At 34.6% G+C, this 22,057-nt stretch overlaps 8 protein-coding genes and 1 pseudogene across 9 annotated transcripts, besides 1 other annotated feature; 6 read left to right on the top strand and 3 right to left on the bottom strand.

Annotated features, from left to right (window-relative positions):
• Window positions 1-1,422: part of a mobile genetic element that runs on past the window's edge.
• On the bottom strand, window positions 399-1,392 carry TVAGG3_0597790 (protein of unknown function, DUF4106 family; the record flags this gene model as incomplete). Its single annotated transcript, XM_051239675.1, has 1 exon — window positions 399-1,392. A coding segment is annotated over one exon (994 nt), but the record flags the coding sequence as incomplete, so codon positions are not given.
• Window positions 1,423-1,424: 2 nt separating the features above from the next.
• On the bottom strand, window positions 1,425-2,246 carry TVAGG3_0597770 (protein of unknown function, DUF4106 family; the record flags this gene model as incomplete). Its single annotated transcript, XM_051239674.1, has 1 exon — window positions 1,425-2,246. The coding sequence occupies one exon, from the start codon at window positions 2,244-2,246 to the stop codon at window positions 1,425-1,427; it is 822 nt and encodes a 273-aa protein (XP_051097498.1).
• A 1,529-nt stretch (window positions 2,247-3,775) lies between these two features.
• Window positions 3,776-4,604, bottom strand: TVAGG3_0597760 (protein of unknown function, DUF4106 family; the record flags this gene model as incomplete). Its single annotated transcript, XM_051239673.1, has 1 exon — window positions 3,776-4,604. A coding segment is annotated over one exon (829 nt), but the record flags the coding sequence as incomplete, so codon positions are not given.
• A 1,192-nt stretch (window positions 4,605-5,796) lies between these two features.
• Window positions 5,797-6,756, top strand: TVAGG3_0597750 (protein ubiquitination; the record flags this gene model as incomplete). The annotated part of the gene is made up of 1 exon (XM_001304487.1): window positions 5,797-6,756. One exon carries the CDS (start codon window positions 5,797-5,799, stop codon window positions 6,754-6,756), a length of 960 nt encoding a protein of 319 aa, XP_001304488.1.
• Window positions 6,757-12,609: 5,853 nt separating this feature from the next.
• TVAGG3_0597740 (uncharacterized protein) lies at window positions 12,610-12,969 on the top strand (the record flags this gene model as incomplete). Its single annotated transcript, XM_001304486.1, has 1 exon — window positions 12,610-12,969. One exon carries the CDS (start codon window positions 12,610-12,612, stop codon window positions 12,967-12,969), a length of 360 nt encoding a protein of 119 aa, XP_001304487.1.
• A 1,798-nt stretch (window positions 12,970-14,767) lies between these two features.
• Window positions 14,768-16,348, top strand: TVAGG3_0597730 (meiotic spindle elongation; the record flags this gene model as incomplete). Its single annotated transcript, XM_001304485.1, has 1 exon — window positions 14,780-16,264. The coding sequence occupies one exon, from the start codon at window positions 14,780-14,782 to the stop codon at window positions 16,262-16,264; it is 1,485 nt and encodes a 494-aa protein (XP_001304486.1).
• Window positions 16,349-18,007: 1,659 nt separating this feature from the next.
• On the top strand, window positions 18,008-18,989 carry TVAGG3_0597720 (annotated as a pseudogene). The gene has a single exon. A coding segment is annotated over exon 1 (982 nt).
• Window positions 18,990-19,040: 51 nt separating this feature from the next.
• On the top strand, window positions 19,041-19,349 carry TVAGG3_0597710 (uncharacterized protein; the record flags this gene model as incomplete). Its single annotated transcript, XM_051239672.1, has 1 exon — window positions 19,041-19,349. One exon carries the CDS (start codon window positions 19,041-19,043, stop codon window positions 19,347-19,349), a length of 309 nt encoding a protein of 102 aa, XP_051097496.1.
• Window positions 19,350-19,657: 308 nt separating this feature from the next.
• Window positions 19,658-20,508, top strand: TVAGG3_0597700 (protein of unknown function, DUF4106 family; the record flags this gene model as incomplete). The annotated part of the gene is made up of 1 exon (XM_051239671.1): window positions 19,658-20,508. A coding segment is annotated over one exon (851 nt), but the record flags the coding sequence as incomplete, so codon positions are not given.
• Window positions 20,509-22,057: the final 1,549 nt, after the last annotated feature.

The following is a 22,057-nucleotide window of genomic DNA, read 5'->3' as shown; positions in this document are numbered from 1 at the left end:
AAGTCTTCTGAGTCAGCAAATGGAATGCCAAGCCAAAAGTTTGAACGGTCTCCATTTGTATATTGAGTTTTTTGACCTCCTGTATGAGTCCATACTTTCACATATGGCATAATAGAACTTTGCATTTCAGGGTTAATGGTTTGTGAAGTTGTTGTTAAAGTTCATAGCATCTAATGTCAAGTTGTATGACCTCATATCCTCAACTGTAGAATATTCTTCTCTTGGATAGTATTTGCCATCTATGTTTATATGGTATTTAATACCAGGGTTGTAGAAGCAAGAATAGTCATTTATAGTTCGTCTGAACAGTACAAACATAGTATCTGCATGTTTCATTGCAGTTGTTAAAGCAATATCTGTTCTTGCACCTGGGTCAGCACTTTGGTTTCCAACTTCACCTGCAAAGTCTTTGACAGATATTTGGTGTATAGGGAACATAAGTGGAACTGCAATATATTTGGCAGCTAAAGCATTTGAAATATCTGGGTCCAACATATAGACTGCAAGTCTGCTTTCTATTCTCTTGCATTCAAACTTTTCGCATGTGAACTTAACTGGGTCCCAAGCATCTCCAGCAGCATTGAAATAATAGTTTACTTCAGTGTTGAGGTTTGAGAAACCAAAGTCTAAGTCAACTTTGTTTTTGCAAAAGTCGGCGAATGACATTTTATTTGTTCCCACTACTTCTGTAAGAGTGAATGGGTCTTGTGTTGGTGCAATGACTAAGTTATTTTTGCTTGGAGTAAGTTCGATAGAAATTTTTCCTGCCCAGTTTGGCAAGTATCTTAAAAACCTGAAGATGAGGAAAGATGACAAAGGAACTCTAAGTTTCAGTTTTACTTTGGTTACTGCTGCTGCAGTTTGTCCAGAAAGGTCAACATAAACTCCTGGAACGTTAGGGTCAAGTTTTCTTATTTTCTCAATAGTTGCATACTGGTCTGTTTGTTCTCTAGCTTGTGGTTGTACTGAGTTTCTCAAAGCGAACCATTCATAGTTTGCCCATGTTACTGTTTGAACTAAGTCAGAGTTAGAATATATCTTATATCCCATGAAAACTTCTGGAGCATATTGGTATCCGACATAGAAAATTCCATTGCAACCTTTCTTGTCAGACAACTTGACAGAAGGTTTTATTTCAATGTCTTGTTCCACGTATAAGAATGAGTTGTCAATAGAAATTATATGAAACCTGTCGCAAGCAATATCTACTGTTGTTGAAGAACCTTCTCCAAACTCACCTACATTTCCATAAGAAACAGCAGTTGTATATTCGTAAGTTCCAGGAACTATTTCTGACCTTCTAATGGCATTGTCGCATTCGTTATACCATTCGGAAACATTTCCATTCATAGCATCCAAAACTGTTGGCGTTATATTCTGAGCGGCGTACATTTCATATGAGTAAAAATATAGAATAGTTGGATTTATATGTCATAATAGAACCCACGTGGACCAAGCTTTACTTTCTTCCTGACTGAGTTTTTAACTCTTCTTTTTCCTTCATTGCCCTCTGCTTCAAGTTGTTGCATCTTTGCCTCATGTTCACCTAGTATGTTGTAAATTTCCCATGTCCTTTTTGCCTTTGGGCTCTGGTCGCCCATCTCAGGTAACCTATATCCTAGAAAGAGTTTGTCATAGTTTGTATTTGAGTCTTTGCGTATTGTTTGCATGACTCTGTCCTGAGTTTCCGGTTCAAGCTCTTCAAATATAGCTTGTCCATATGGAATAAGCTCGTTTCCAAATATATGTTTTTGTAGCCATTCTGGTTTTCTTTCCATGTTACCAATAATATCTTTTGTGAATGGGAAAGCTTTTACCCAATGTTTCAGTCTTGCGTCATTTATTTCTGTAGTTGGTTTTATTTTGTCAAGGAACATGTTTTTCAATACTAACATTTCATTTGGTACTGTCCATTTGAGTTTTCTTAAATATTCATCCCTTCTCGGTTCATTGTCTGCAAAGTAAGTTTTTATGACATTTTGCAAACTTTCGTTTGCAAGGTCATGTACAATAGGTTCTCTTCCTTCTCTCTCCCTAACTTTCTTTCTAAACTCTTCACCAAATATACCATCTCTATGGTTCTGTGTAGTTCTTTGAGATAAATGTTCTAGAACGTCAGGTGTTATATTTCCATCAGCCATGTTCATTTCATACTGGTCCAAAATATCTGCATGTTTCATATCTTTCAATGGCATTAAAGCCGCGCTTAAAATACCAGCTATATCTTGTTCACCATTGACTTCCATTGCGTCTACAACTTCTTGGAATTGTGGTTGTAAGTTTATGAACCACCTATCCGGGTTAGCTTTATGACCCCATCTCATTGTAGTTCCATCGTCTGCAGAAACAAAAGTAGGTTTGTTTCCATCTTGGTTAGGTTCTGAATGAACTTTAAACAATGTTTCATTTCTATATGTTTTCTTGAAATTTAACCTTTTATTTTCACCGAGTTCATCCAAAGATTGAACGTTAAATGCTCGTAAGTAAAAAGGGTTGTTGTATTTGTGTACATTTTTTTTCAGTTCTTCCATTCTATGCTGGATATTTTCATCTGATGTTGGAGTCTTTTGTATGTCGGCAAACATTTTTCGATATTCTTCTACTATGTCAGCCGAATCTTTCTTAGACTCTTGGAAAGATTCCATATTCACCTCATGCTCTTGTTGAGGGTCAAGATTTTTCGGCTGTTCCAAATCTTCATCTAGTTCTGTGAAGTTAGTTTCCAAAGGAAGGACTTGTTCGTTTCCTTCAGGCTCTTCTAGCTGTTGTTGCTGAACTATTTCTTCCATGTCTGGTTGTATCTGAACTTCTTCCTGTGGAGTTTCTTGTACCTCATCTGCTGGCATTTCATATATTCCGAGACCGTTTTCAACAATTTCCCTATCTACGTCATCCGCATTCATAAGCTTTTGTTCTTTCGTTCCGTCTCTATTTTTTACGCGTTTCATGACGAAAGTTGAATTGTCATTTAGCTCTGACATCAAATATCTCGGAGTAAATTCATCCATGTCATTTGGATGATATGCTATTAAATCATATCCCTTAGCGAGCTTGTATTTTCCAGGTTTGAGATTATATCCGTTTTGGTGCTGAGCCATAAAGCTAAATAGGTTCGGGTCAGTATTTCCATCCTTGAACTTTCCAATAGCTTCTTTATATCTGTCACTAAAGTCAACAGTATCTGGGAAACCACACTCTTCTTTAAGCATTTTTAAGAATTCTTGGTTTCCTTGTTCTCTACTTCTTTTATGTCCTTGCTCTGTTTGTGGTTGTTGTTGTGCAGGGTTTTGAACTGTTGGTTGTGGTGCAGTGTTTTGAACTGTTGGTTGTTGTGCTGGTTTTGGTGCATGCCTGTGTCTGTGTCCATGTGACGATGTAAATGTGTTAGGTAGTCCTGGTGCAGGTGCTTCTCTTGGAGGGTTTGGTGGTATATAAGTTCCACCAGCTGGCACATATGTTCCATCTGCAGCGTAATGTCCTACCTGACTTTTCGTTCTTAAGAAAGCATTTACTAGGTCTGTTTTGGTCTGTTGTAACTCTTTTTCTTGACTTTTCACAACAGTTGCTCTAACGGCGTCATAGGCACTTTGAACTGCCTGTCTCGTTGCTGCATCTGTTATTTTCGTCATATTTTGTGCTACTTCTCTTAACTCTTTGTCGAAACCTTCAGACTTCAGTTTCTTTCCAGATGAGAAGTCGTTCACTTGTTTCACCTTACTATGAAGAGCTTCGAAGGCGTTCTTAAAGTCAGCATTCGTTAAAGCTTCATTTGAACTGTCTTCATCCGCTTGTATTTTTGTCCTTATTGACCCTATGAGTTGGGCTGCTTTAGCGTTGGCTTGGGCATCTAACCAGTCATTGTTAGCTTTTATATATTCTGCGCTTTTCATTGCCTTTTGCATAGCCGCGTCGTTATTTTTACTTTCTTGTGCTAAGTTTTCATACTGTACGGTTTGGTTTTGCAACTGTAAAAGTTTTTCTGCCTTTACATTTGCTTCAACTTCTTTTTTATACTCATCGCTATCCATATATGTCTTCAGGGCTTTTTGTTTTATCTCTTCATCTTTCAGTATTTTATATTGAGTAGTATGGTTTTTCAAATTTACAACATCTTGTTCCATTTTTGCTACTTCTGCTGCTTTTTCTGACACTTTTTTCGCATATTCCTCTGTACTTAGTTCTTTCAGTTGTTCTTCTTTCTTCTTTTTCTCTACGTTTAACTCATTGAGTTTCTTTGTGTGTCTGTCATATTCTAGTTTCTTTTCGTTTTCACTTATTTGCTTCTGTATGTCTATGTTTGACTTTTTGACATCTGTTATTTGATTTTTGAGTGAACTCAAATTCATTTGACTTTGAGGGTTATAGGCTGTTCCGTCTGCAGCTCCACCATAGCCTGCCATTTTCGCTAAAAGTGCCGCTCTTAAACCTCCACTCTGTGCACCAATAACTCGGTTTAAAAGCATAGGGTTGCTTGACATTTGTTGCAACATAGTGGGGTCATTCATCATTTGTTGTTGCAACTGTTGTTGTGGTGTCAGTTTTACTATTGGATGTTTCAATGCTCTCTTCCTCTTACGTATATTCTTACGTAGCTTACGTGGCATTTTAAGTGAAGTTAAAAAGCGGTTTTTGACAGATGTTTATATGATACTTTCTCCAGTTTATAGGACCTCTCTCATATTCTATCTTGTCAAGACTTCTTCGTAAATGTTTTGTCAAGACTTCTTCGTAAATGTTTTGTTGAGATTTCTTCGTCAATGAGTGTAAATGACCAAAAATAATGTTTATGTTAGCATGTTAGATCTAACACGTTTTCTAACATGTTTTCTAACATCGTAGAAAACTCATGATTTCATCGTAAATGTTTTGTCAAAACTTTCTTGTCTATGTTTTGTCAAGACTTTCTTGTCTAATTTCTCATGAACTTTCATCGTAAATGTTTTGTCGAAACTTCTTCATCGTCAATGTTTTGTCAAAACTTTCTTGTCTATGTTTTGTCAAGACTTTCTTGTCTATGTTTTGTCAAGACTTTCTTGTCTAATTTCTCATGAACTTTCTTGTCTATGTTTTGTCAAAACTTTCTTGTCTATGTTTTGTCAAAACTTTATTGTCTATGTTTTGTCGAAACATTTACGATGAAATCATGAAAATTCATGAAAATTCAAGAGTTTTAGACCATGTTAGAAAACATGTTAGAAAACATGTTAGATCTAACATTCTAACATAAATTATATTTTTGGGTCCTTTACGCTCATTACGAAGAAGTTTGACAAAACATTTACGAAGAAGTTTGACAAAACATTTACGATGAAGAAGTCTTGACAAAACATTTACGAAGAAGTCTTGACAAAACATTTACGAAGAAGTCTTGACAAAACATTTACGAAGAAGTCTTGACAAAACATTTACGAAGAAGTCTTGACAAAACATTTACGAAGAAGTCTTGACAAAACATTTACGAAGAAGTCTTGACAAAACATTTACGAAGAAGTCTTGACAAAACATTTACGAAGAAGTCTTGACAAAACATTTACGATGAAATCATGACAAAAAAGTCAACGGCTGGTCGGCTGGGGTTCGGTCCTCCTCTTGGGTCTTGGGAAAAATTCTTAGGGCTAGAAGGCACGAAGTGCCTGGAAGCCCCACTTCCTTTTTTTTTTTTTTTTTTTTTTTTTTTTTTTTTTTTTTTTTATATTATGAGCCAAATTAAAAATTGTTTCACTCCATAAGACTGTAAAACGTGTCACAGCATTTTTTTTGTCCCAAAAGTGCCACAGCAAAAATTTTTTACAAATCATGTCAAGTTCAGAGCAAACAAAAAATGAAGTTGGATGTTATTTTAATGACATTAAGCCAATTGAGGTATTTGAATACCCTAGTCAAGCATCAAAACTTATTTGGAATGTCAATTCCGATAATATTTTACAAACGTCATCACAAATTATAGAATTTATTAAATCTAACAAAATACCTATCCAAATGACACTTTACTTGATTGATATATTTTCACAAATTCGTGAAAAAGATATTAAATTATTTACAGAACTTTACAAAAAGATATTAAACGAATTCTCATGCCTAATCAAACCGGAAAATGAGAAATTAGCGATGTTATTATATTATAGAGGTTTCAAATTTGAAAACTTCGAATCTGAAATGAAAGAAGAAAAAATCCTGAATTTGTATCCAACAGAATCTCCTTTATACTATATTGCATGGGATAAAGTTGATGATCTTAAGAGTAAATTCCCAAATCTTGATATTAATGAGAAGATTAATGAAATCACACCACTTGATTGTTCAATTAAATATGGTTCAGAATTGTGTTTCAATTATTTGAAAAATTTAGGAGCTAAATACACTAAATACTCCGAAATGTATGCTGTTCAAGGCGGAAATACAAACATTTTTATGGAAATGATAGAAGATGGTAAATCATTTGATAACATGATTAATACAGCATTGGATTATCATAACTATGAAATTGCTAACTACCTTAAATCAAACTTTGGACAAACTTTTGATTCAATAGCAGAAAGTATGCATTTCGGAAATTATGATGTTGCATCTTATTTACTTTCTAATGGAGGAAATATCAACAAAATTTATATTCTCTTTATTTTCACATTTTTAATTGTTTTATCTAATTCTCTTTCTTTTCATTTTTATCGTTGTTTTATAGGATTTTCTTTCTTTTCATATTTACCAATGTGTTATAGAGTTTTCTTTCATTTCATATTTATTATTGTTTTATGATATTCTCTCAATATTAATGAATGCCCTCTTAGTATTGCAATCAAAGCGAAATCAACGGAAATTGTCAAATTCCTAGTCGAGCATGGTGCAGATGTTAACATGAAACTTATTCTCTTTCTTTTAATATTTATCATTATTTTACGAAATCCTCTTTCTTTTTATATTTATCATTGTTTTATGGAACTTTCTTTCTATTCATATTTATCATTGATTTATTGGATTTTCTTTCTTATCATATTTATCGTTGCTTTATCACATTCTCTTTCTTTTCACATTTATTATTGTTTTATAGAACTTTCTTTCTTTTCATATTTTTCATTATTTTATAGAGTTTTCATTCTATTCATATTTATCATTGTTTTTTTGCATTATCTTTATTTTCATATTAATTATTGTTTTATTCAATTCTCTTTCTTCTCATATTTATCAATATTTTATAATTTTCTCTTTTTCTTCATATTTATCAATGTGTTATAGAGTTTTCTTTCATTTCATATTTATTATTGTTTTATGATATTCTCTCAATATTAATGAATGCCCTCTTAGTATTGCAATCAAAGCGAAATCAACGGAAATTGTCAAATTCTTAGTCGAGCATGGTGCAGATGTTAACATGAAACTTATTCTCTTTCTTTTAATATTTATCATTATTTTACGAAATTCTCTTTCTTTTCATATTATCCATTGTTTGATAACATTTTCTTTCTTTTAATATTAATTATTGTTTTATGTAATTCAATTTCTTTTAATATTTATCATTTCTTTATGAAATTCTAATTCGTTTCATATTTATCATTACTTGACATAATTTTCTTTCTTTTAATGTGTATCATTGTTTTATAGAATTCTATTTCTTTTCATATTGATCAATGTTTGATTACATTATCTTTTTCTTCATATTAATCCTTGTTTTATAAAACAATCTTTCTTTTCATATTTATCAATATTTTATAGTATTTTCTTTCTTTTCATATTCATCATTGATTTATTGGATTTTCTTTCTTTTCATATTTATCATTGTTATATAGAACTCTCTTTCTTTTCATATATAACATTGTTTTATTACATTATCTTCCTTTTCATAATTATCATTGTTTTATTCAATTCTATTTCTTTTCATATTAATCATTGTTTTATTGGATTCTATTTCTTTTCATATTTATTAATTCTTTATAGAATTCTCTTTCTTTTCATATTTTTCATTGTTTTATTACATTCTCTTTCTTTTAATATTAATTATTGTTTTATGTAATTCAATTTCTTTTAATATTTATTAATTCTTTATAAAATTCTAATTCTTTTCATATTAATCATTGTTTTATAGAATTATCTTTCGTTTCAAATTTATCATTTCTTTATGAAATTCTAATTCTTTTCATATTAATCATTGCTTTATGACATTATCTTTCGTTTCAAATTTATCATTGCTTTATAGAATTTTCTTTCTTTTCATATTTACCAATTTTTCATGAAATTCTGTTTATTTTCATATTTATCAATATTTGAGATAATTCTTATTATTTTCAAATTTATCATTGCTTAATGAAATTTATTTTCTTTTCATATTTATTGTTGCTTTATTATATTATCTTTTTCTTCATATTTATCATTGTTTTATAAAATTCTATTTCTTATCATATTTATCAATATTTCAGATAATTCTATTTCATTTCATATTTATTATTGTTTTATGATATTCTCTCAATATTAATGAATGCCCTCTTAGTATTGCAATCAAAGCGAAATCAACGGAAATTGTCAAATTCCTAGTCGAGCATGGTGCAGATGTTAACATGAAACTTATTCTCTTTCTTTTAATATTTATCATTGTTTTATTGCATTATCTTTATTTTCATATTATTCATTGTTTTACGAAATCCTATTTCTTTTCATATTTATTAATTCTTTATAGAATTCTATTTCTTATCATATTTTTCATTGTTTTATCACATTCTCTTTCTTTTCATTTTTATCGTTGCTTTATAGATTGAGTCGATACGAAAAGCAGACTTTTTTTTCGTACCCCCTCTCAATTTTTTTTCTAGTTTTCGTACTTTTTTACAGAGCATAGTATTTGATGTCCAATGTTTGCCTATGATCAGAACTTGTCTTTCCCCTGTTCATATTTCAATTTCTGGTCTAGACATATATCACATCAAATATCATATTTGATTATTTACAATTGTTTAAAAGATTTTACTAGCCCAAGCATAATGTTTTGTGCAAAGTACAATTTCAATGTGTTAATCTATAAAACTTGATTTTTATTGCATATGCAATTAGGCATCTTTTTTAAAATAGAGTTTTGAAGATAAGCATATATGATAATGATATGTACTTGTTATTGTAAATGCATTTATTGTTATAAATTTACTCAATTATCATTGATGATGAAATAAATATTTTATTATATAAAAAAGAGTGTTTATTCATTATAAAAGGGTTCCGTTAAGCAAATATTTGATTTGTAACGGGTAAGCCCTAAATTTGCATGTTTGAATTATTGAGATCAAATATTTGCATGCAATCAATAAATTTGCTGCAAAATTATAATCTCAAGCATGTACTATTTTGAAACAATAAAGCATCAGAGAGCCTTTTCACTATGATCTTTCAGAAAATGAAAGAACATAGAAAAACTGCCCTTTATAGAGATGCCCTGACCTCAACAAGGGTCAGAGCCTGTATCTGTATGTCTTTCAGGGCCGAGATAAGAGGATATCGTCAATGATGTTGGTGATCTCCCTCAAACTCGGCCCTGAGGATTAGTATTGCAGGCTCTGACACATGTTGAGGTCAGAAATTCGGGGTTGCTGTTTCCCAGGGTCGGATTCCTCTCCTGTCGCCCTAGATCAGGACGGCATTTGGGAAATCCGGCCCTGAGGACTGTAAGCGAGGCCCTGAACCTTTGCTGAGGCCAGAACTTAGTATTTGTTGCTTCTCAGAGCCGAGTTCCGCTGAGAAGTGTCCGTAATTGGGACAATCTCAGGGAACTCGGCTCTGAGGATTTTAAGCGAAGCCCTGGTCTCTGCTGAGGCCAGGACCTGTATTTTGAAGTCCTTCAGGACCGATATGAGAGGAGATCGCCAATAATGTGGACGATCTCCTCAAAATCGGCCCTGAGGATTGATCTTGCAGGCTCTGGCCTTTACTGTGGCCAGAGCTTCGTTTGGTAAGTATCCCATGGCCAGATTCCTCACCTGCCGCCCGGGGTCAGAGCGGCATTTGGGAAAGCCGGCCCTGGGGACTGTAAGCGAAGCTCTGGCCTTTTCTGAGGCCAGAATCTGTGTATTTCTTTCTTTCAGGGCAGAATTTGAGGGAGATCGTCAATGATGTTGACGATCTCCCTCAAATTCTGCCCTGATGATTGTATTTGCAGGATCTGGCCTCAGAAAAGGCCAGAGCTTCGTATGGGCGCTCTCTTGGGACTGGATTCCTCTCCGGCCTCCCCGAATCAGGGCGGTCTTTGAGGGAACCAGCCCAAGGATTGTTTGCGAAGCTCTGGCATTTCCTGAGACCAGAGCTTGTGAATTTCATTCAGAGCCAAGTTCCTCTCGGATCGAACCTAATGAGGACGACCGTCGAGGAACTTGGCTCTGAGGAGATCAATTGTGAGCTCTGGCCTCGATGAAGGCCAGAGTTTTCAAGGGAATGTTTTGATGGGATGAGTCTATTATCAGTAAGCTCGTCCCATCAAAACATTCATTTAAAAATTGAATGAATAATTATCGTATGATTCAAAAATTAAAAATTTAAAGATGAATAAAATTATAATACATATGAAAAGAATTAAATTACATTGAAATTGAATAAAAATTCCAAAAAAAATTCAAAAAACTGAAAATAAAAAGAAAATATAAAATTTGATAAGAAAAAACGATTTGAGTTAAAAAACGTTTCTACAAAACATGAATATTTATGATTTAGATTAAATTGTGAATAAAATTTACTAGTTTAAAGAAGAATGAGAAAATTAAATTATATTGTAAAGAAGATACTTTAGAAAGGAGTTTACGATTGTAATATTATATGGTATAACATTGTACTCGTAACCTCCTTTCGATAATCTAATTTCTAATGCAACATTGAGATATGAAAAAAATTAGCTTTCTTCGAAAGGGTTTATAATTGCAATATAATATGACAGTATATTGCAAATGTAAACTCCTTTCGGGAATCAAATGTCTAATGTCACATTGCGGAACAAAAGTGAGAGATTCTCCCGATCTGAGTACGTACTTGCAGGATGCCATTGCAAGACCCTGCAAATATGTACTCAGATCGGAAACTTTGTTCCCAATGTCACATTGCGGAACAAAAGTGAGAGATTCTCCCGATCTGAGTACGTACTTGCAGGATGCCATTGCAAGACCCTGCAAATATGTACTCAGATCGGAAACTTTGTTCCCAATGTCACATTGCGGAACAAAAGTGAGAGATTCTCCCGATCTGAGTACGTACTTGCAGGATGCCATTGCAAGACCCTGCAAATATGTACTCAGATCGGAAACTTTGTTCCCAATGTCACATTGCGGAACAAAAGTGAGAGATTCTCCCGATCTGAGTACGTACTTGCAGGATGCCATTGCAAGACCCTGCAAATATGTACTCAGATCGGAAACTTTGTTCCCAATGTCACATTGCGGAACAAAAGTGAGAGATTCTCCCGATCTGAGTACGTACTTGCAGGATGCCATTGCAAGACCCTGCAAATATGTACTCAGATCGGAAACTTTGTTCCCAATGTCACATTGCGGAACAAAAGTGAGAGATTCTCCCGATCTGAGTACGTACTTGCAGGATGCCATTGCAAGACCCTGCAAATATGTACTCAGATCGGAAACTTTGTTCCCAATGTCACATTGCGGAACAAAAGTGAGAGATTCTCCCGATCTGAGTACGTACTTGCAGGATGCCATTGCAAGACCCTGCAAATATGTACTCAGATCGGAAACTTTGTTCCCAATGTCACATTGCGGAACAAAAGTGAGAGATTCTCCCGATCTGAGTACGTACTTGCAGGATGCCATTGCAAGACCCTGCAAATATGTACTCAGATCGGAAACTTTGTTCCCAATGTCACATTGCGGAACAAAAGTGAGAGATTCTCCCGATCTGAGTACGTACTTGCAGGATGCCATTGCAAGACCCTGCAAATATGTACTCAGATCGGAAACTTTGTTCCCAATGTCACATTGCGGAACAAAAGTGAGAGATTCTCCCGATCTGAGTACGTACTTGCAGGATGCCATTGCAAGACCCTGCAAATATGTACTCAGATCGGAAACTTTGTTCCCAATGTCACATTGCGGAACAAAAGTGAGAGATTCTCCCGATCTGAGTACGTACTTGCAGGATGCCATTGCAAGACCCTGCAAATATGTACTCAGATCGGAAACTTTGTTCCCAATGTCACATTGCGGAACAAAAGTGAGAGATTCTCCCGATCTGAGTACGTACTTGCAGGATGCCATTGCAAGACCCTGCAAATATGTACTCAGATCGGAAACTTTGTTCCCAATGTCACATTGCGGAACAAAAGTGAGAGATTCTCCCGATCTGAGTACGTACTTGCAGGATGCCATTGCAAGACCCTGCAAATATGTACTCAGATCGGAAACTTTGTTCCCAATGTCACATTGCGGAACAAAAGTGAGAGATTCTCCCGATCTGAGTACGTACTTGCAGGATGCCATTGCAAGACCCTGCAAATATGTACTCAGATCGGAAACTTTGTTCCCAATGTCACATTGCGGAACAAAAGTGAGAGATTCTCCCGATCTGAGTACGTACTTGCAGGATGCCATTGCAAGACCCTGCAAATATGTACTCAGATCGGAAACTTTGTTCCCAATGTCACATTGCGGAACAAAAGTGAGAGATTCTCCCGATCTGAGTACGTACTTGCAGGATGCCATTGCAAGACCCTGCAAATATGTACTCAGATCGGAAACTTTGTTCCCAATGTCACATTGCGGAACAAAAGTGAGAGATTCTCCCGATCTGAGTACGTACTTGCAGGATGCCATTGCAAGACCCTGCAAATATGTACTCAGATCGGAAACTTTGTTCCCAATGTCACATTGCGGAACAAAAGTGAGAGATTCTCCCGATCTGAGTACGTACCTGCAGAAACATAGAGATATAGTATGCAGCAAATGCTTTTATCAACTTATTTACACACATTTACTTATATTCAAACTTCAATCTTGATTATATTTCATATTTCTGAGCAAACATAGAGCTTCCACTCATTAATATAAAGACCACCAATTGTAACCATATAAAAACACAATTTTTTAAAAGTTATTATTATTCAACTTCCTGTGATACGGTATTTTGATTAGATTTCGTAAATTTTTGTAAAACAAGCATAGCTCTATCATGAGCAATCTTACAATAGTAAATATATTGCTTCCATGCTAAATTCAATTGAGATTATCTTGACATTAAACTTAGAATCCTCTCAAATTCAAGGAGATAATCACAATACAGGTATATTTTAATGCTGCAGTATAGCGAAAGCTCTATGATTATTATAAACTAATGATACCATATGAGTACGAAAACTGGAAAAAAATTGAGAGGGTGTACGAAAAAAAGTCTGCTTTTCATATAGTTTCTTATAGATTCCTCTTACTTTTAATATATTTCATTGTTTTATAGAATTCTATTTCTTTTCATATTTATCAATATTTCAGATAATTCTATTTCATTTCATATTTATTATTGTTTAATGAAATTCTCTCAATATTAATGAATGCCCTCTTAGTATTGCAATCAAAGCGAAATCAACGGAAATTGTCAAATTCCTAGTCGAGCATGGTGCAGATGTTAACATGAAACTTATTCTCTTTCTTTTCATATTTATCGTTGTTTTATGAAATTCTCTTTCTTTTCATATTTATCGTTGTTTTATTGCATTATCTTTATTTTCATATTTATCATTGTTTTATTACATGATCTTTATTTTCATATTTATAAATGTTTTACGAAATCCTCCTTCTTTTCATATTTACTGTTGCTTTATTATATTATCTTTTACTTCATATTTATCATTGTTTTATAGAATTCTATTTCTTATCATATTTATCATTCTTTTATAGAATTCTTATTATTTTCATATCTTTCATTGATTAATAAAATTCTCTTAATATTAATGAATACCCTCTTAGTATTGCAATCAAAGCGAAATCAACGGAAATTGTCAAATTCCTAGTTGAGCATGGTGCACAATAATAATTTTCTAGTTTTGCTATTCAATATTGAAACAAATAACACCAAAGATGGGAATAAATAACTTATTATGTCAATTCTAATTTCATTCATTGCCAAGTGCAAGTGTAATCAACTTAATTCAACAATACAACCAATTCCACACCACCAAAAAAATCAGATTATTGTTCATATTTTCGTTTTTCATGTTTCATTTTTGAATTGCAAATCAGATCTCAAAATTGTACATACAGATTAGCATAACCTTCTAACCACCAAATAACCATTAGTAGATAAATATATATACCAAGTAAGAGACAACATTGAATTGCCAATTTTTTTTAAAATATTGTCAAAAGATTGATTTTAACAAAAACATTTATTATATTATATAATGAAGCATATTTTGTGCAAATGAATTCATAATTCCATTTTTTCCTTTAATGCAATCTAATTCTCTTATTACATAGAACCTATTTTCAAAACCATATCTAGATGATAGTTTCTGAAGTGATAAATATATTCTCTGTTTGTGTTCACTACGTCTATCAGGACACTCTATTTTTACACGATCATAGTTCCTCAAGGGTGTCTAAAAATTTTTAAGGTTAAGAGTTTCAATGCCTTGCTAACTTTATTGTTACCCATCAAAATATAATGCCAATCTCTTCCATCCCACGTATTTCTAAAATATGCATGCAAAGCAATATCTTTCAAGATAAAATATGCAGAATTTTTTTTTCTTGAGGATCACTATTGAAATTTTTTACCATTTAAAGGGTAAATTTTCATTGATTATTCAATTCAGATGTCTGTAGCTTCCGCAATAACTCTCTTTGAGAAAGCCGTAACACAAGACGAAAGCTCGCAATACGAATTTGCCTGCAATGTCGAAAAAATCCTCACTAGTTTTCCACCAAAATTCATTGCCGAAGAATTTTATCCATTTATGGCAACATGGATACCGCGAAATAACGCTCGCATAGTCAAAACACTCGCAGAAAAAGTCGATAAGATGGCTGCAATTAGTGAAGCTATAGTTAGCTTAGCACCAGTTGTAGAATCTCTTCTTGCAGCAGAAAACGTCGCTATAGCCAAAATTATCCTTCAAAAAATTCGTACAGTTAAATTAGGTGGTGATGTAATGGGCTTCTTCAAGAGATTAGCTTCTTCTCCGCTTGATTTTGTTCGTGCATTTGTAGCCAAAATTATCATGTTACTCAAGTCAAACGATGACGTCAAAAACCTCAGTGCCGCATTAATATGCGACCCTGCTTTCCAAGTTCGTTTCTCAATGTGTTCGGTTATTCCAAAGCTCCAACCAGACCTTGCAAAGGATGTCGCCTCTTACGCTTGCTCCGACTCAAACTCAAGAGTTAAGTCTTTTCTTCCTGTTATCTGCTCGAAATTACCGTTTTTCTTTAATGATATTGTTACTCCACTCCTATTAGATCATGACTGGGCTGTCCGTGCTTCCCTCGCTCGTGAGCTTGCAAATTCTACAGATGACACTAAGAGTTTGACGTATTGCATCCAGCTCATCAAAGATAGCGTCTGGCAAGTCGTTCTCTGCGCTCTTACATCACTTACAACAATTCTCAATCGCAATAAAAGCGCTTCTTACGATTTCCTGCCTCAAGTTTTAGACGTTATCCTTAATAACATCACCTATCCACAAACATCACTTAAGAATGCAGCAATCGATGCATTCCTTTCAATATACACTCGTTGCACCCTCGACCAGAAGAAAGTCAACGCATTTGTTGAATGTGTCATCATCAAACAACCTCCAAACACTCGTTTACACTTCCTTGAAGCCCTCGCAACTACAAAGCACGAATCTATCTTCGCGCTCATCTCATTCCAGCTTTTCGGAGTCATTACAAACCTTATGGAGTCAGATCAGTGGCGTGTTCGCCTCGGAGTGGTCCAACTGCTCTCAGCACTCGCCGCTGTCAGTAAGAATGGAAACCTCAGCAAGCAGTTCTCGCAACTCTGCATACAATGCTTAGATGACGAAGCAACACCTGTCAGAGTCGCTGCTTCTGAGCAGCTCGTCCAGTTCTTCCTCGCGGAGAAGGGATCTGCTCTACTTCCTGAGAGTTTCGCCGCTCTAAAAGCTAGCAACTCCTTCAGAAAGAGACAATCCGCTCTTTACATCCTTTCCAATATCGGAAAGACAGTCAAGACGCCAGAACAGAAGAATCAGATCCTTCAGGAATTAAAGGCCTTCGAAGGCGACGCTTGTGAAAATGTTGTTAACCTTGCACGTGAATTTATTGCTAATTTATAAAATTTTGATTGATTTTAGAAAAATTTTAACTATTATTTACATATTATAAGGATCTCATTTGGAGAAATTGTTGCATGCTAAGATCAGTCATAATGTAAACCTCTCAATTTTATTGTCGTGGGAAGTATCTCAATTCCTTCAAAAAAATTGAAAAACTATTTAATTTTAAAAATATAATACTTTTAATTAGTTAATTAATTGGAGATATTTTTTTAAAAATCACTTTTGATAATATTTTTGAGAACTTTAATTAAAAAAATATATTCAAAAATATCCAGGATATCAAGAGGGAATTGTTCCTTATGAGGTATATAGTTATGATGTATACCTCATAAGGAACAATTCCCTCCTTAAAACGAGAAAACTTGTTCGAAATTGTTTATCATTTCGAACAAGTTTTCTCGTTTTTAATAAGAAACTAAAGGCTATGAGGCGCTGATTATATATTAGTGCCTCACAGCCTTTAGTTTCTAATAGATAGCTGGGAAACTTTCTCCAAATGATAAGTTATTCAGAGAAAGTTTCCCAGCTATCAAGAGGGAATTGTTCCTTATGAGGTATATAGTTATGATGTATACCTCATAAGGAACAATTCCCTCCTTAAAATCGTAGACATTTTTATACTTATTAATCAACCATTCAAAATTATATTCCTCTCAAAAGTTATTTTATTAAAAATTTAGAATTTTAATAAATATAGAGTTTGAATTTCATACAATACCTATATATTTTCAATAATGGAATTTGAAAAACATTCTCAAAAGTTCTCAGAAAACCTTTTTTCATTAATTTTAAGAAATCTGAGTATTAAATTAAGTGATAAATTCGTTTGACACTACTTTAATTTTTAAATTCAAAAAATTATATGTGCTTCTTAAAATGACTCAAAAAAATTTTATTATAAAATAATATATAATATTAAAAATCCCACAACATTTTTTACTTTACATAATCGTACTTCCTCGACGATTAATTTCCACTCAATTTCTATCGTTGACCGAACTTAGCATGCAACAAAATAACAGCTGGAATCTCCAATTTTGTAAATTTTTAGGAGATGCTCAGACCAAACCGTTTGTATCGTATAGTATGTAGAAACTTTACATATTGTAAACTACAAATTGGCAAAGTTACACTTTTTTTGAAAGTATTGATTAGATTAGATTCCGTCATATTTAAAGCAACCGTTATTAAAAAAAAGGTAGTGGGGCTTCCAGGCGCGTTGCGCCCTCTAGCCCATAAGAAATTTTTCCCAAGACCCAAGAGGAGGACCGAACCCCAGCCGACCAGCCGTTGACTTTTTTGTAGAGCACTCAAAATAGTATAACTTTGTCCGGACAAGTAAGGGTCTATCATCGCTACAGGAAAAGTTACGGGCGTTCCAAGGAAGTATACTTTGAGAAGCCTTTTCCCCCTTATAGAATGAGATAGGACGGTTATTTTACAAAACTGACAACACTTTGACCGAGTAGTTTTTTGTGCTGAACAAAAAGTGTCATATAAACATCTGTCAAAAACCGCTTTTTAACTTCACTTAAAATGCCACGTAAGCTACGTAAGAATATACGTAAGAGGAAGGGAGCATTGAAACATCCAATAGTAAAACTGACACCACAACAACAGTTGCAACAACAAATGATGAATGACCCCACTATGTTGCAACAAATGTCAAGCAACCCTATGCTTTTAAACCGAGTTATTGGTGCACAGAGTGGAGGTTTAAGAGCGGCACTTTTAGCGAAAATGGCAGGCTATGGTGGAGCTGCAGACGGAACAGCTTATAACCCTCAAAGTCAAATGAATTTGAGTTCACTCAAAAATCAAATAACAGATGTCAAAAAGTCAAACATAGACATACAGAAACAAATAAGTGAAAACGAAAAGAAACTAGAATATGACAGACAGACAAAGAAACTCAATGAGTTAAACGTAGAGAAAAAGAAGAGAAGAACAACTGAAAGAACTAAGTAACAGAGGAATATGCGAAAAAAGTGTCAGAAAAAGCAGCAGAAGTAGCAAAAATGGAACAAGATGTTATAAATTTGAAAAAACCATACTACTCAATATAAAGTACTGAAAGATGAAGAGATAAAACAAAAAGCCCTGAAGACATATATGGATAGCGATGAGTATAAAAAAGAAGTTGAAGCAAATGTAAAGGCAGAAAAACTTTTACAGTTGCAAAACCAAACCGTACAGTATGAAAACTTAGCACAAGAAAGTAAAAATAACGACGCAGCCATGCAAAAGGCAATGAAAAGCGCAGAATATATAAAAGCTAATAATGACTGGTTAGATGCCCAAGCCAACGCTAAAGCAGCCCAACTTATAGGGTCAATAAGGACAAAAATACAAGCGGATGAAGACAGTTCAAATGAAGCTTTAATGAATGCTGACTTTAAGAATGCCTTCGAAGCTCTTCATAGTAAGGTGAAACTAGTGAACGACTTCTCATCTGGAAAGAAACTGAAGTCTGAAGGTTTCGACAAAGAGTTAAGAGAAGTAGCACAAAATATGACGAAAATAACAGATGCAGCAACGAGACAGGCAGTTCAAAGTGCCTATGACGCCGTTAGAGCAACTGTTGTGGAAAGTCAAGAAAAAGAGTTACAACAGACCAAAACAGACCTAGTAAATGCTTTCTTAAGAACGAAAAGTCAGGTAGGACATTATGCTGCAGATGGAACATATGTGCCAGCTGGTGGAACTTATATACCACCAAACCCTCCAAGAGAAGCACCTGCACCAGGACTACCTAAAACATTTACATCGTCACATGGACACAGACACAGGCATGCACCAAAACCAACACAACAACCAACAGTTCAAAATCCAGCACCACAACAACAACCAAAACCAACAGTTCAAAATCCAGCACAGCAACCAACAGTTCAAAACCCTGCACAGCAACCAACAGTTCAAAATCCAGCACCACAACAACAACCAACACAGCAACCACAACCAACACAGCAACCAACAGTTCAAAACCCTGCACAACAACCAACAGTTCAAAACCCTGCACCTGCACCACAACCAGAGCAAGGACATAAAAGAAGTAGAGAAAAAGGAAACCAAGAATTCTTAAAAATGCTTAAGGAAGATTATGGTTACCCAGATACTCTTGACTTTAGTGACAGATATAAAGAAGCTATTAGAAAGTTCAAGGAAGGAAATACTGACCCGAACCTATTTAGCTTTATGGTTCAGCATCAAATGGGATATAATCTCAAACCTGGAAAATACAAGCTCGTTAAGGGATATGATTTAATAGCATATCATCCAAATGACATGAATGAATTTACTCCGAGATATTTGGTGTCAGAGCTAAATGATAATTCAACTCTCTTCATGAAACGCGTAAAAAATAGAGACGGAACGAAAGAAGAAAGGTTTATGAGTCCGGATGACTTAGATAGGGAACTTGTTAAAAACGGTCTCGGAATATATGAAATGCCAGCAGATGAGGTACAAGAAACTCAACAGGAAGAAGTTCAGATACAACCAGACATGGAAGAAATAGTTCAGCAACAACAGCTAGAAGAGCCTGAAGGAAACGAACAAATCCCTCCTTTGGAAACTAACTTCACAGAACTAGATGAAGATTTGGAACAGCCGAAAAATCTTGACCCTCAACAAGAGTATGAGGTGAATATGGAATCTTTCCAAGAGTCTAAGAAAAATTCGGCTGACATAGTAGAAGAATATCGAAAAATGTTCGCCGACATACAAAAGACTCCAACATCAGATGAAAATATTCAGCATAGAATGGAAGTACTGAAAGAAAATGTACGCAAATACAATAATCCTTTTTACTTACGACCATATAACGTTCAATCTTTGGCTGAACTCGGTGAAAATAAAAGGTTAAATTTCAACAAAACATATAGAAATGAAACATTGTTTAAAGTTCATTCAGAACCTAACCAATATGGAAACAAACCTACTTTTGTTTCTGCAGACTATGGAACTACAATGAGATGGGGTCATAAAGCTAATCCGGATAGGTGGTTCATAAACTTACAACCTCAATTCCAAGAAGTTGTAGACGCAATGGAAGTGAATGGTGAACCAGATATAGCTGGTATTTTCAGCGCGGCTTTAATGCCATTGAAAGATATGAAAGATGCAGATATTTTGGACCAGTATGAAATGAACATGGCTGATGGAAATATAACACCTGACGTTCTAGAACATTTATCTCAAAGAACTACACAGAACCATAGAGATGGTATATTTGGTGAAGAGTTTAGAAAGAAAGTTAGGGAGAGAGAAGAAGAGAACCTATTGTACATGACCTTGCAAACGAAAGTTTGCAAAATGTCATAAAAACTTACTTTGCAGACAATGAACCGAGAAGGGATGAATATTTAAGAAAACTCAAATGGACAGTACCAAATGAAATGTTAGTATTGAAAAACATGTTCCTTGACAAAATAAAACCAACTACAGAAATAAATGACGCAAGACTGAAACATTGGGTAAAAGCTTTTCCCATTCACAAAAGATATTATTGGTAACATGGAAAGAAAACCAGAATGGCTACAAAAACATATATTTGGAAACGAGCTTATTCCATATGGACAAGCTCTGTTTGAAGAGCTTGAACCGGAAACTCAGGAAAGAGTCATGCAAACAATTGCGCGAAGACTCAAATACAAACTATGACAAAATCTTTCTAGGATATAGGTTACCTGAGATGGGCGACCAGAGCCCAAAGGCAAAAAGGACATGGGAAATTTACAACATACTAGGTGAACATGAGGCAAAGATGCAACAACTTGAAGCAGAGGGCAAGTTACCAAAAGCGACACCAAAGAAGAAGAGAAGAGTAGAACAAAGTGAAAGTAGTGAAGAAGTAACTTCATCTAGTGAAAGTAGTGGCAATGAAGGAAAAAGAAGAGTTAAAAACTCAGTCAGGAAGAAAGTAAAGCTTGGTCCGAGTGGGTTCTATTATGATATATAAATCCAACTATTCTATATTTTTACCCATATGAAATGTACGCCGCTCAGAATATAACGCCAACAGTTTTGGATGCCATGAACGGAAATGTTTCCGAATGGTATAACGAATGCGACAATGCCATTAGAAGGTCAGAAATAGTTCCTGGAACTTACGAATATACAACTGCTTTCTTATGGAAACGTAGGTGAGTTTGGAGAAGGTTCTTCAACAACAGTAGATATTGCTTGCGACAGGTTTCATATTATTTCTATTGACAACTCATTCTTATACGTGGAACAAGACATTGAAATAAAACCTTCTGCCAAGTTGTCTGACAAGAAAGGTTGCAATGGAATTTTTTATGTCGGATACCAATATGCTCCAGAAGTTTTCATGGGATTAAGATATATTCTAACTCTGACTTAGTTCAAACAGTAACATGGGCAAACTATGAATGGTTCGCTTTGAGAAATTCAGTACAACCACAAGCTAGAGAACAAACAGACCAGTATGCAACTATTGAGAAAATAAGAAGACTTGACCCTAACGTTCCAGGAGTTTATGTTAACCTTTCTGGACAAACTGCAGCAGCAGTAACCAAAGTAAAACTGAAACTTAGAGTTCCTTTGTCATCTTTCTCATCTTCAGGTTTTAAGATACTTGCCAAACTGGGCAGGAAAAATTTCTATTGAACTTACTCCAAGCAAAAATAACTTAGTCATTGCACCAACACAAGACCCATTCACTCTTACAGACGTAAAGGGAACAAATAAAACGTCATTCGCCGAATTTTGCAAAGACAAAGTTGACTTAGACTTTGGTTTCTCAAACCTCAACACTGAAGTAAACTA

This window comes from Trichomonas vaginalis, chromosome II (assembly GCF_026262505.1).
Source record: "Trichomonas vaginalis G3 chromosome II, whole genome shotgun sequence".
Taxonomy (NCBI): domain Eukaryota; phylum Parabasalia; order Trichomonadida; family Trichomonadidae; genus Trichomonas; species Trichomonas vaginalis.
This window is presented reverse-complemented; position numbering and strand designations above follow the sequence as displayed.